Source organism: Triturus cristatus, chromosome 10 (genome assembly GCF_964204655.1).
Source record: "Triturus cristatus chromosome 10, aTriCri1.1, whole genome shotgun sequence".
NCBI classification, from domain to species: domain Eukaryota; kingdom Metazoa; phylum Chordata; class Amphibia; order Caudata; family Salamandridae; genus Triturus; species Triturus cristatus.
In genome coordinates this window covers 1198419380-1198431712 of record NC_140593.1, presented here as the reverse complement: position 1 = coordinate 1198431712, position 12333 = coordinate 1198419380, and the positions used below count along the sequence as shown (strand labels likewise).

The window sequence follows — 12333 nt, the reverse complement described above, 5'->3', positions numbered from 1 at the left end:
TAGCAAATTTCATGTGAATTGATGTGGTGCAAACCAAGAGAGACCAAGGACGCTCGCAACCACTACAAATGAATAAAATATTTATCTGTCACTCAGCCTCATCTGATAGTAATGGCAGGGGGAAATTATAGCAGTATGTTTTTAAATATGTCCACACTAATTCTACAGGATTCTGAGCGCTTGTGTTGGTAGCTCCATGATCACATATCTTTGACACCAGAGATCAGGGAGACTGAGAGCAAAGCTGCATTTGAATGGGGAGTTACTCATCATCTCAGCCTTGATGGCATTAGGTGTTGTATCCCTCATCAGCTGCTGAATGTCCACACAGGCGTCCACTTTAGATTTGTATTGTATGACACGTGTGGATACCCTGCAACTTGTTTCAGTGTTGCTTTTCTTTTCCTTTTTATTTACTTGTTTATAGAATGTTACTTTTGGTCTGAAGCTGACACATCCTAACACACAATGAAAGAGAAGATAATGAAAGGATCATTTCAAAACTATAAAAGGTTCACAAACACCTACTGAAGGCACTCCAGCCTGAATATCAAAGTCCATATTTAATGCAGAGACGAGACAAACTGGTAATACAGTAACACTTTTATTATTGCGCATATTGAAATAAATAAAAAGGTTCAAAGAAACAAAATTCACATTTTGCAAATTTATAATTCTTCACTTGTTGATAGAAGCAAAGAAACTATTCCCCTTCGGTTTTCTAGGAGAAAGACACATTTATTAAAGCATAAATTGGAATATTTATTTCCATATTGACACAATGTGAGTTATTAATGACAGCATCAAGCAAGCATTTTACTACAAATAAGTTGAATCTTTCAAGGGAACAAAAAGCCTATGGAAAGAAAGTATTAACCCACAAACGGCATTGTATTTTTCTACAATGGACACTGGTCAAACGCTACTTCTTACTTTTACCAGACTTATAGGCAGAACATTTTAGAATTGGCAGCCTTATATATCTAGTCGTTATGAGGGCAATATTAATCCATGAGTATTGCTAAAGGCATTCACTGTCAAGAACAAGTTAGTATTTTTCATTAAGAAACAGTTTTTGTGTTTATGGGGATTAAGAATGTAGGTCTTATTGTTCAAAAGTATATTTTTGTGGCACAGAGGGGATTTCCCTTACCTCACCTGCCACTAATTAATTCTCCTATTTTATATTGGTAGAACATTTTGTGTTATGATTCACACATAAATATGAATTCCATTCACTGCGAAAGTGAAAGTGTAGCAGAAAGTAGTCCTAAGAGGGATATACCATCTAAAAAAGTCATTTGGAAACCACCTTGTGAAGTCCAAGGACAACTGCAATTCTCTGAACTTTCCATCCTGGACTACCGGAGTGCCATCTAGGTGGCCATCCCTACGCTCCTCTGGATGTCCAGATCAATGTATTCAAACTTTGAACCTCTACTGAACTCCAGCTTACATTGACTTTGTACATAACAATTGCTTTGAATTATTTTCAATTCTTTCCGTCATACACACATTTTCAACTCAGTAGACAAACTCTTCACAAGGTCCTAACAGCTGACAACTAGATCCAAAACTTTTTTTCTACGTAGATTCTCTTGGTGCAAGCTCAAAAAGGCACAGAGCTAACCATCTCCAGTATGCTACAATCTGTCGAAATTCCACCCTGTTCATGGCTTTGCCTGATCCCCGAATTACAAAAGCTATATACAAATAAACTCTTCCTTGAGTTCCCAGTCTGCACTGACTCTACTGGGTTCCCATCCTCTGCTGTAAGTCGACCTCACTCTTTTTAATCCGTCCACTGCAACTTCGATAGAGTATGATGTTGGCAAAGTTAAAAACTGAATACAAAATCGTGATTATGATGTCTGTTTGATTTAGCTTACCTTACTCCCAACGCCACGGCTCTTGGTCCTTAGTTTATTCACTTGGGATTCAGCAGTGTCGGCTCTCTCCTCTGCTTCCTCAAGCTCATGTTGCACTTTCCTGAATCGAGTCAGATGTGTATTTGCTTGTTCCTCCTAATGGGACGAACATAACGAAATAAAAGTCTCCTGCATGTAATGCATTTGCAGACCTACCCTAGCTTGTCAATGCCAATTGTAAACAGGATCGTTTCCTATTAATGTTGTAAAAACGCATCCTAACATACTTCATATCCTGTCACCTTTAACATTTGTTTTGGTGCACAGAAAAGGTGTGTATAGGTGGTAGGAATTCTTGTCCACTCATCTAAATGGTATAAAACCAGAACGGTTTTCTTTGACACTATATGTGATAGGAATGCAAAAAGCGTCAAGTACCAAGATTTGGCCCTGATGCAAGCTGTTTTACAAATTTAAGCCAATAGAAAATCATTCACCTAATCTGAACTGGAAACTACTGGACCTCGTCATTCTTAGGCGCATATCAGAATGAACTATTCAAAACCAGAAGAAAATGGCCCACATTCGTTCCGCCCATGTTGTTTCAGCCAAGACTACCTGTGTTCCTTATCTGCCATTACATTATGTGTAACTCCACTGAACCTGTTTCTTCACATTTGTGCCTTGCATGGCAATCCAATTGAAACGTTTTCAATTGATTAGATCAAAACTTGCAGCTCCCATCTGGGCTAGTGGAAATCCAGACTCTCGTCTGCATACACTCAGAGACTCCTCTTTTATTTATTTATTTAAAAAAATAAAATCTTTTTATTATATTTTCTTACAACAAATCATTTGTAAAACGCTACATAGGTCAACTGAAGCCCCCAGGTTTATGTGGCACACAGATGCATAGGAAACAAGTCAGAATGAAGTTGGTAAATACTCATATCGGAAAATGGCACAATTCCATCCCTTGACCCACACAGATCACAGGCCCCCCTCCATCACTCCCTATCTTCCTCAGACCAACGATCCCATAGCTTTATGAACTTCCGAAGTCAACCCTGTGGGCAGTAGATCAGCAACTCTTCATGCCTACACCACTCCATATTGGATTCCCAGTCTTTCAATGTCAGAATCTGTGCAGAATCCCAATAACTTATCACATCCCTCCTTGTAATGAGTGTGTACCTAACTTGGGCCACCTCTCCCCAGATGCCCAGGCAGACCAACCGAGGAGTGAGCTCCAGCAATTACCCCAGCGCCCCAGAGTGCCTGTGTTGAACCCCCTCCTAGAAGGCCCTTACTCTTATGCATCCCCAAAGTGTACGGAGCAGCATTTCCAGCTGTTCAAAGCCCCTTCGGCAGCGAGCCAGTCACATAACACAGAGCCTTGTGCGCGTAAAGTATGCTCAGTGCAACAGCTTTGACTAAATGAGCCGGAACCCCACCAGGATGTCAACTTCCCTGGGGTATTGACAGGCCTCCTCCCACTCAATGTCCTGTATTATACCCAGGTCTTCTTCCCTCTTTCTCACAGCCTCTGTAACGGGGCCTGGCCATTGATGAGGAGTGTGTAATACAGTTGTGAAATAGCATGTCTGCAAAAAGTGGGGCGACCATTGCCCAATACTCCAATGTGCTCTCGTCCGCCAGGTCCTGAATGCAGTAGATCTGCTGTGTCAAGATAGACATAATCTGTAGATCTCGTAAAAAATGCCCCCCCCACCCTGGCATATCATAAGGCCTTTGGAAGTTTGAGCATATCAGCGTTCCCTCCCCTCCCCAGAGACCATCCACTTTTGAGATGCCAATAATATTCCAGTGCCTGTGGCTCAACAGTCTTTGGAGCTCTGCCAACGCAGCTAAGTCTGACTGCGATGTCTCCAGTGCCAATCGACCAGCTGATCGCATTCCAGGAGAAGATTCTAAGATAGGTGCCCCTGGCTAGTTGTTGAGAACCCATCTGTACCATTGTCTGTGAGTAATCTGAGTGTTCCAAATTCCCCCTTTTGCCACTTTGCTCCCACTACCTCTATAGCAGCTGCATTTCCCTTCAACTCTCCCCTCCCAACCCCCCTCCCTGCCACCTCACGCTGCAAGCATTGAATGAGCCATCCCTCAATGCTCAAGACACCTGTCACACCCCCAACTTTGGGTTTTGTTGTAGCACCATAACTCGTCCAGTAGGAGTATTGCGTGGCCGGCCCTGCTTGTTCAGACTCCATCCAGAGCACAGCCACCCTGCTCATATCACAACCCCACAGCCCTGAACCCAAGTGGGGTCCCATAGGCATCCCACATATGGTGGCCCATCAGGCGACCTTATCTGTTGTCATGGCGTGACCCTTGGGAGGTCCACTTTCTCAACGCCTGCACTGGAGCTAGTCGATCCATCTTCTGACAGCCCCAGATTCCAAGCAAAGGCCACTGAGGGCTGCAGGAGGCCACGTTGTAGCTCCACGACCATCTTGTCCTTGTCTCTCTCCTTTCGTGCCTCAGCCTTGATGGGGTCACACTTGAGCCCCGACATGGACGCTGTCGCGTCTGTTGAGGCTGCCACCAGGGGAGCGCTCTTCAGCATGGCCCTGCGGCATTAGGTGGCCCTGCCTCGCCAGCCAGTCCTACACCTCCTTTTCTGCCCGAAGAAATGAACTGATGCGCCCACCACCACCCAGACATGGTCAGAAACAGAAAGGCATATTTGAAGTTGGGATGCCACAGATGTTTCTTGACAAACAAAAAGGACTCACATTTATGTTGGACTGAAGTCGTATAGTCCGAGTAGATACTCTTCAGGCTGTCCTCAACCAGCCAGGTCACATGAACTGGTGCCAAGTGTAGGATGTTGTCCCTAAAATTTACCAAGCCAACCACTATTAGTCTGGTTATCACTTCAGGTGCTGGGGACCGACCCAAAACCCTATGCACCCTCTCCACAGAGAACAATGTTGTCCCCCTTCCCCCCAGCACCTCGGAAGACAGCCATTGCTCCACAAAGAGTTACCTCAAGGGTCCCTCAGCCTAATCCGTGACCCCCACCAAATGCATATTGTTACGGCAGGTGCGCCCCTCAGCATCTTCCACCTTGGCTGATGGGACTTTTATCTCCCTCTGCAGCCTGGTCAACTTTTTCTCATGGTCCATCACAGCTGGTTGGAGCTGGGCCATAGTCGACTTAGCATCAGTGACCCTATCGGCCAGAATCAATAAATCCACCTCAATCACCACCACCTCTACTTTATGCTACAGTGCCTCCTTCATGTCTAGGATGGCTGCGAGGATCATAGCCGTGTGGGCTTCAAGTCCATTATGGCTCCCACTGGAGCATGGCCCTCCATGGCCTCCTTCACCGGCATGGTGCCCCCCTGTTTATCGCTCACCTTTGCAAGGGCCAGCAGGCCCATGTCCACGATCATCCACCGGCTCCCTCACAAGCAGCCATATGTCCAAATGGCCATTGGTGGGGCCCTGCACCCCAGGCCCGACGGGGAGGGACTCATTGCCAAGTCACTTCTAGGCCCACTGAGGGATCGCTTCTCCGCCTGGTGCGCCAACAGCTCTAACAGGGATCTGAGCTTCAGATGTCTCTGCAGGGCCCACTCCTTGGCCTTGCTGCACCAGAAGAGGAGTGGTGGTTTTCGATGGCATGGTCCCCAACCGGCCACAGAGGCATTGTGTCTTGTAGTTGTGCCCACCCCCCAGGCAAACTCAGCTCCCAAGGACTATTCTTGTCGTATCTTGGCTCACTCCAAGATCACTGGAACCTCCAAGAAGGCCGAGCCGTGCAGGCCCACCTGTCGTGTCCACAGCACCCTTGCCGGATTCCACGTACTTCTCTGTGCCCTCCAGTGCCTCTTTATGGTGTTGGCCCAGTACAGCCTCTGATGCCACTGATCACTTCGCCGCCCGGCCTGGCACACCTAGCTGGATGCGGCCCTCACTGTGCTCCATATCGGGCCCCTCCAACGCCCACTGGCTCATACGCATCACCTGGCACTTCTCTGAACTGTCAGCCATCAGCAGCTGTGGAGAGAGCTCCACCACAGCCAAGCTCACCATACTAGCAGCCTGCCGCAGGTGGCTCCTGGAATTCGGCCTCTAAGCCCGTCTTGTGCTCCACAAATCCTCAGGGTCATCCACAATGCACCCAGGTCTCCAATTAGCGACACAGGGGCATGGGGATGGGGCAAATGGCTCAGGATACTCACACGAGCAGGCCAGTGCCGTCAGAACATCGGGCTATGTGTCAGACTCCATTGACACATTGGCCACACACCCCCACGAGGCTCCTCTAATCAAAAGTTCCTACATGCTCAGCTGTCCAGCTAAGGGTACAAACTAGAGTGCCGTTGAATATCACAATACACTAAATATTTCTGCAAACATTCCTGAAGCAGAAACCTTCTATTATCAGAATCTGTTTGGGAATTTATAAAAGCAAGTGACGGCACATTGCTTTAACCATGGACTGTTATGATAGTTCGTTCTCCTAGAGGAGAATATACTTTTAATATATTTTAAGAATTCTCAGCTGTGCTTTTCAACATTGTTATAGCATAGTGTAGCAGTTAGATTCTTATCACATATTGTTTGTATAATCACAGTGTTATGGAAAGAAAGTCATTTTGTGAACCAGTAGCTCTATTTTGATATGTGCATAGGTGCCTGTTTCACATAAACAGTATGGTTAAAAATATTTTTTAACTTACTGATTCCTCGACTTGTCTCTTGTAGGCTTTGACCTTTAATTGCAATTTGTCTGCTAGGTCCTGGAGTCTTAGGACATTTTTCTTATCTTCTTCAGACTTTAAGCAAAAGGAAAATACACATCATCAGTGCAGTCTTTGGTTGTACTTTAAATGACCACAGTCTGGTAAACTTAGAAACAAATGTAGACTACGATGTAGAAGATGTCTACTTTGATGAGAACATCAGTATGGGTGAGGATGGACAGTAATTAGGTACAAAGAAATCTAGAGAAATTGTAGTGTTTAGATTTCTGATGGTATAATTATGCTGATATGCATGTTCTTGATGTTCTTGGGTGTTGCAAAACTTTCAGTTAGGTTATCAAAGACACATAAAGATGGTAGACTATGATAGCTTCTAAGAAACACTGGACATGTCTTCTGGTGTGAGCAGATGTAGTTGTCCAAGGTGCCTTAGTGAATCGAGGACTTATAGAGGCTGTACTTAAAAGGTAGTACTTTTTACATTATAAAAGCATTACTCTCAGAGGAGCTAAAAGAAAAGCTAATCTGTAAACGAAGGGAACGAGAGGTACGGTCATGTTAAACTTCATGGAGAATAGCCAATTACATATGACTATAACATAATTCCAACAGTAAATGTACAAATACCTGATATGTCAGTTCCTTAGCTCTTCTCTCATACTTGCGAACACCCTTAATGGCTTCTACCCCACGTTTCTGTTCAGCTTCCAGCTCGTTCTCCAGTTCATGGACCTGAGAGTGGAATTGATATGGTTATTTTATTCCATCACTGACCCCTACCTCCAGACCCTAACAATTTGATCGCTGCTGTGTAACTCACTCTGCTCTCCAGTTTCTGGAGCTGCTTCTTCCCACCCTTCATCGCGAGCTGCTCAGCCTCGTCCAGGCGATGCTGCAAGTCCTTCACGGTCTGCTCCAGGTTCTTCTTCATTCTCTCAAGATGGGCGCTTGTGTCTTGTTCCTTCTTCAGCTCTTCAGCCATCAAAGCAGCCTTCATGAAAGCATATAAATGTGACTTACTATAGAACAAAACAGATTCTTTTGAATCACATTCATCTAATGAATCACATTAACTAAAAATAGTCATATAATCCATATAGGTACTGTGAGAGTAAGCAAATGTTTTATTTGACTGAGCTTTTAAAATTAAAATTCTTATTTTGCACAATAACCAGTCACAAGTGTACATGTATATTGTTTTGTGATAATTCAAAATAAATATTTACTTAATTTCTTAGTTTCAATAAGGAACCTACATCGGTAATGGCCTTCTTGGCTTTTTCTTCAGCATTCCTGGCTTCCTGGATAGCTTCCTCTACTTCGCTCTGGAGCTGGGTGCTGTCACTCTCAAGCTTCTTTTTGGTGTTGATCAAACTTGTATTCTTAAAAAGAAAGAAACATACATTCAACATTAACCTGTGAGTAAGTGGAAAACCACCAAGTTCATGATTGGTTTCAAACCACACTATTGTTCGTGATAGGATATTTATATATTTCATGAAATGCATGCCAGAAAAAAAGGTTCTACCTGAGAATGGAGTAGTTGCAAACGTTCGCTGGCATCAAGAAGTTCTTGTTCAGCAGATTTACGAGATCGTTCTGTCTGCTCAAGTGCAACTCTTAGCTCTTCAATTTCTGCCTGCTGCAGATTGTTTCTACGTTCAATGACAGCCACCTGCTCCTTCAGGTCTTCTTGTCCCCTAGTAGCATCATCAAGATGTAATTGGGCATCCTATAAAAAATAACCATGTTATGACTTAGCTATTTTTACCCAAAAGGAAAGGTAGAACACCACTTGCCTCCTGTTATTATCAAAGTACCTTGAGTTGACCTTGTATGTTTCTGAGCTGCTTCTGTGCTTCTGCAGCCTGGCGGTTGGCATGGCTGAGCTGAATCTCTATTTCATTAAGATCTCCTTCCATTTTCTTCTTTACCCTCAGGGCATCATTCCTGCTTCTGATCTCAGAATCCAGTGTAGTCTGCAGAGAATCTACAGCTCTCTGGTTGTTCCTCTTCAACTGTTCAATCTCCTCATCTTTTTCTGCAATCTTCCTGTCAACCTCGGATTTCACCTGGTTCAGCTCAAGTTGGATTCGCAGGATCTTAGCTTCTTCATGTTCCAATGATCCCTTTTATAACATACAAATACAGTTTGAAGACCATTTAATCATTGCTTAGAATCACCAATTCAAATGAATTGTTTTATTGTTATTAACATGTCTCTTGTACATACTTCTGCTTCTTCCAGGGCTGTTTGGAAGTCACTCTTTTCTTGCTCAACCTGCTTTTTTGCTTTTTCCAGTTCATGAATGGACTTTCCAGTTTCTCCAATCTGTTCAGTAAGATCTGAGATCTCCTCTGGAAAGTAAATAGATATTCAATGAATGTAGCAAATTTATAAAGATATATGTATTAACCTTTGAATTAGTAATATAAGAGAGGTCTTTAATGAGATTAATTTGGATGAGAGATTGTTGTGCTGACTTTCCCCTACAAACAATTTGTTAATTAATCATTTCTCTTTGTATACCCGAAATGAAATTTTTTGTGCTTTGAGATATTCAACTGACTTCTAGGCCATTATAAATAGTATGACGTTTCTCATCTGTAGTTTTGACAAGTAGCCTTCTGTAAATATTTTGGGTTTGACCTTTAAGTCTTGTCAAGTGGTCTCCAGCAAACTAGTGGCTTTTTTCCATGCTTATTTTACACTATCTCTAGTTAACTTTTAACCCAGTGTCTTTTTCCTGGCTTATTTTACACTCTCTCTAGTTAGCCTTCCATTATTTATCTGATCACAAACATATTCTTTTGATTCATCTCTGCTTCACAAAATACAGTAAACTGTGCACAAGCCTCAGAGTCACTAGCCTCTTATTCTGTGTTAAATGTTAACTCTTTGTTTTAATCACTGCCCTACTGAATGTACTTCATTCAACCATGGAGTTATCATTTAAATGAGCCACAACAATTTTCAGAAACGTCTCTGCAATTTCATAGAGAGAGTCTGTTACAATGGCAACCAGTCTGACTTAAAAGCATCTTTCATTGCTGACTTAGATGAATAAAACATTTTGGGCAGTTTTCTATCTCAATTCTAGAACAGAGTCAATCCGAAGTTAGCATCATTGATGATTAAAAGAAACTTAAGTGTGATACATCTATAGTTCAGGTGTTGCTATTTCTCAAATAAACAATAATGTAAAAATCGAAAAAAGATTTTGTATTTTAAAACAGGCATCTTAATCCCTTATAAATCACAAATATTTTTGGCCATTATGTTAACTAAATTTTAGTGAGAGATTAAGATTGGCGAAATTGTTAACAGCTATCATGTATTTGTATCTTGAGTAACCTGAGCTTCATTAGCATATACTAAGAAACTTACGTTGCAGGTTCTTGTTTTCACGTTTCAAGGTTTCAAGGTGATCTAGAGACTCCTCATAAGCATTCTTCATCTTGAACAGTTCAGTACTCAAGGAGCGGTTATCCTTCAGCGTGGCTTCTAATTCAGCCTGGCCTTCCTCATACTTTTGTTTCCAGTCTGCAAGGACCTGTTAAAAAATTATGCAGTACACTTAGTAAAACTGCACAAAGTACATCAAATGCTTTCTATGAATCTTTGTGTCAAGTGTGACCTTATCGAAGTTCCTCTGTTTCTTGTCAAGAGCTGCAGCAGCACTGTTAGCTCTCTCAACATCGACCATGAAGTCCTCTACTTCAGACTGTAGTCTCTGCTTGGTCTTTTCCAGAGATGCACACTTGGAGTTCACAGCTTCAACCTGTTCCTCAGCTTCCTGAAGTCTCTGAGCCAGCTTTTTCCTAGATATTTGCAAGAACCAGATTATTATACAGTGGAAATAACTCAACTATTTCGCATCAACATATATTGGCTTATTGAACTCAGCATACTTGGCCTCTTCCAGTTCCTCTGTCCGCTGAATGGCATCAGTTTCATACTTGGTCCTCCACTGGGCAACTTCCCCATTGGCTTTCGACAGAGCACGCTGGAGCTCAGCTTTAGCTTCTTGTTCTTCTTCATATTGCTCACGGAGCAAATCACAATCATGCCGAGCAGATTGCAACGCGTGTGCCAAGGCATTCTTTGCCTGTAAGTAGACCAAAATGTAAATACACCTTCACAGTATTAATAGTGTATGACACAGCATTTCAGTATGAAAGAGTAGAAGTGCGGTGCTGTTTTTGAATTACATTGGTTCAACAATAAGTGTGCATTATGTTGTTAGGTTATGTAGAATTTCAGAGCGCATTATCACCCTGGAGGGTATCCTAGCGCTAAGCAGGTGTGAGCCTAGCCAAACCTAAGGCCTATAGGGGACTATTTTAAAAAGCCAGGTCTTCAGCTTCCTGTAGGGTTCAAAAAGTGGGGAGGAGGCTTTTAAGTGTAGTAGCGTGTTGTCCCACGCTTTAGGATCAATTTAAGAGAGGGCGTGACTGCCAGGTCTGCTTTCGCTATGAGTGGGATTTATGCAAGTAGGGGACCGGATGAGCAGATGTGTTTGGCAGGTTTGTGAAAGCAAATGTGATTGTTGTCGTTGGTTTAGGAGAGGACGTTGATGTTGTGAGCGTGGATGATGCTGGCTAGAGGGATCGTGTATGCGTTGACGAGGGTCGGGCTCAGGGAGGATCCTTGCACAACTTTGCAGATGAGGTCGCATGCATTCGAGGTGGTATGATTGCAGGCTGACTGACTGGGCCCTTCTAGTGAGGAAAGAGCAGAACCATCGGAGTGTGTGTCCTTGGATCCTGATGTCATATGGGTGTTGGATAAAAATGGTGTGGGAGACTCTGTCAAATGCTGCAGAGAGGTCCAGACTCATGTGGTCCAGACTCATGCGGATCACGTATCAAGGAGCAGTCATATAGGGCAATGTATTTCTGTATGTGATGATCTCGTGTGACTGAAGTATATGAAAACAAACTTAAATACTTCAAATTTCAGTGACTTGATATGATTTTTTTCATGGGCCACTATTTGTTTTAAAAAAAAAAGTCTTTATGTTGGGCTCAGGCTTAAGATAGGTTATAACGAAATATGGACTCAGACAGTAGGGACTATGCCTATATTGATTTGCTAATGTGCTTTTACTGTAATTGTGAGCTTTTGCTTATCCTGGGAGTACAGATTACTTTCATGACTCCATTAGCTTGAGGAAATCATACTGTTCGAATACCCTCAGCTGTGTTAATTTGAGAGAACTAAGATATGTGGCCAAGCTGCTTCTGCCTTAATGCGTTTCGGTATACCCTGTTACAGAACAGTATAATTTCCTGGACCTTATCTTAACAAGCCGTCTTATGTTTCCAGGTAGAAAGTTTGAAAGACTTCGGCCAGTAGTGTCAGAGATCTTTCTCTCAGGGCATCTCACTTGTTGACTAATTTTGTATGTTTTCTATCTGAACTGAGCGCCCTGTGAAGCCACTTCACTTCGCTGTCATACAAGAATCTCACAAACTCATCCACTCTATCTGGGTTGGCTTCCATAACTGGGCGAAAACGTAGTTTGCATTCCATTACCTGAACTGACGCGGATGAAAAGGCGGTTGTGCTTTGAAAGGGACGTATGCATGTTCTGGAGCTCTATTAATATTGTGTCCAAGTTCCCCTTATGCTACTATTCCCATAAAATGTATCTCATTCATTTCAAATGCTGTTTCTATCAGCAAAATGTGGTCTTCAATATTCTGTGAAGACATTTGCTTGG

General features: G+C 43.0%; 1 protein-coding gene across 2 annotated transcripts in view; it reads right to left on the bottom strand.

Moving 5' to 3' along the window:
- Positions 1–588: 588 nt before the first annotated feature.
- LOC146797037 (myosin-4-like) overlaps positions 589–12333 on the bottom strand; it is a 47981-nt gene continuing 36236 nt past the window's right edge. For both annotated transcript variants that reach the window (XM_085629646.1, XM_085629645.1), the window contains 12 exons: positions 10520–10716; positions 10246–10429; positions 9996–10161; positions 8841–8965; positions 8428–8736; positions 8136–8339; positions 7864–7989; positions 7428–7598; positions 7235–7339; positions 6584–6679; positions 1890–2024; positions 589–721 (listed from right to left, as the gene is read on the bottom strand). In XM_085629646.1, coding sequence (XP_085485772.1) covers positions 704–721; positions 1890–2024; positions 6584–6679; positions 7235–7339; positions 7428–7598; positions 7864–7989; positions 8136–8339; positions 8428–8736; positions 8841–8965; positions 9996–10161; positions 10246–10429; positions 10520–10716 — 1836 coding nt within the window. In that variant the 3' untranslated portion in view covers positions 589–703. The remainder of the gene's footprint in view (positions 722–1889; positions 2025–6583; positions 6680–7234; positions 7340–7427; positions 7599–7863; positions 7990–8135; positions 8340–8427; positions 8737–8840; positions 8966–9995; positions 10162–10245; positions 10430–10519; positions 10717–12333) is intronic.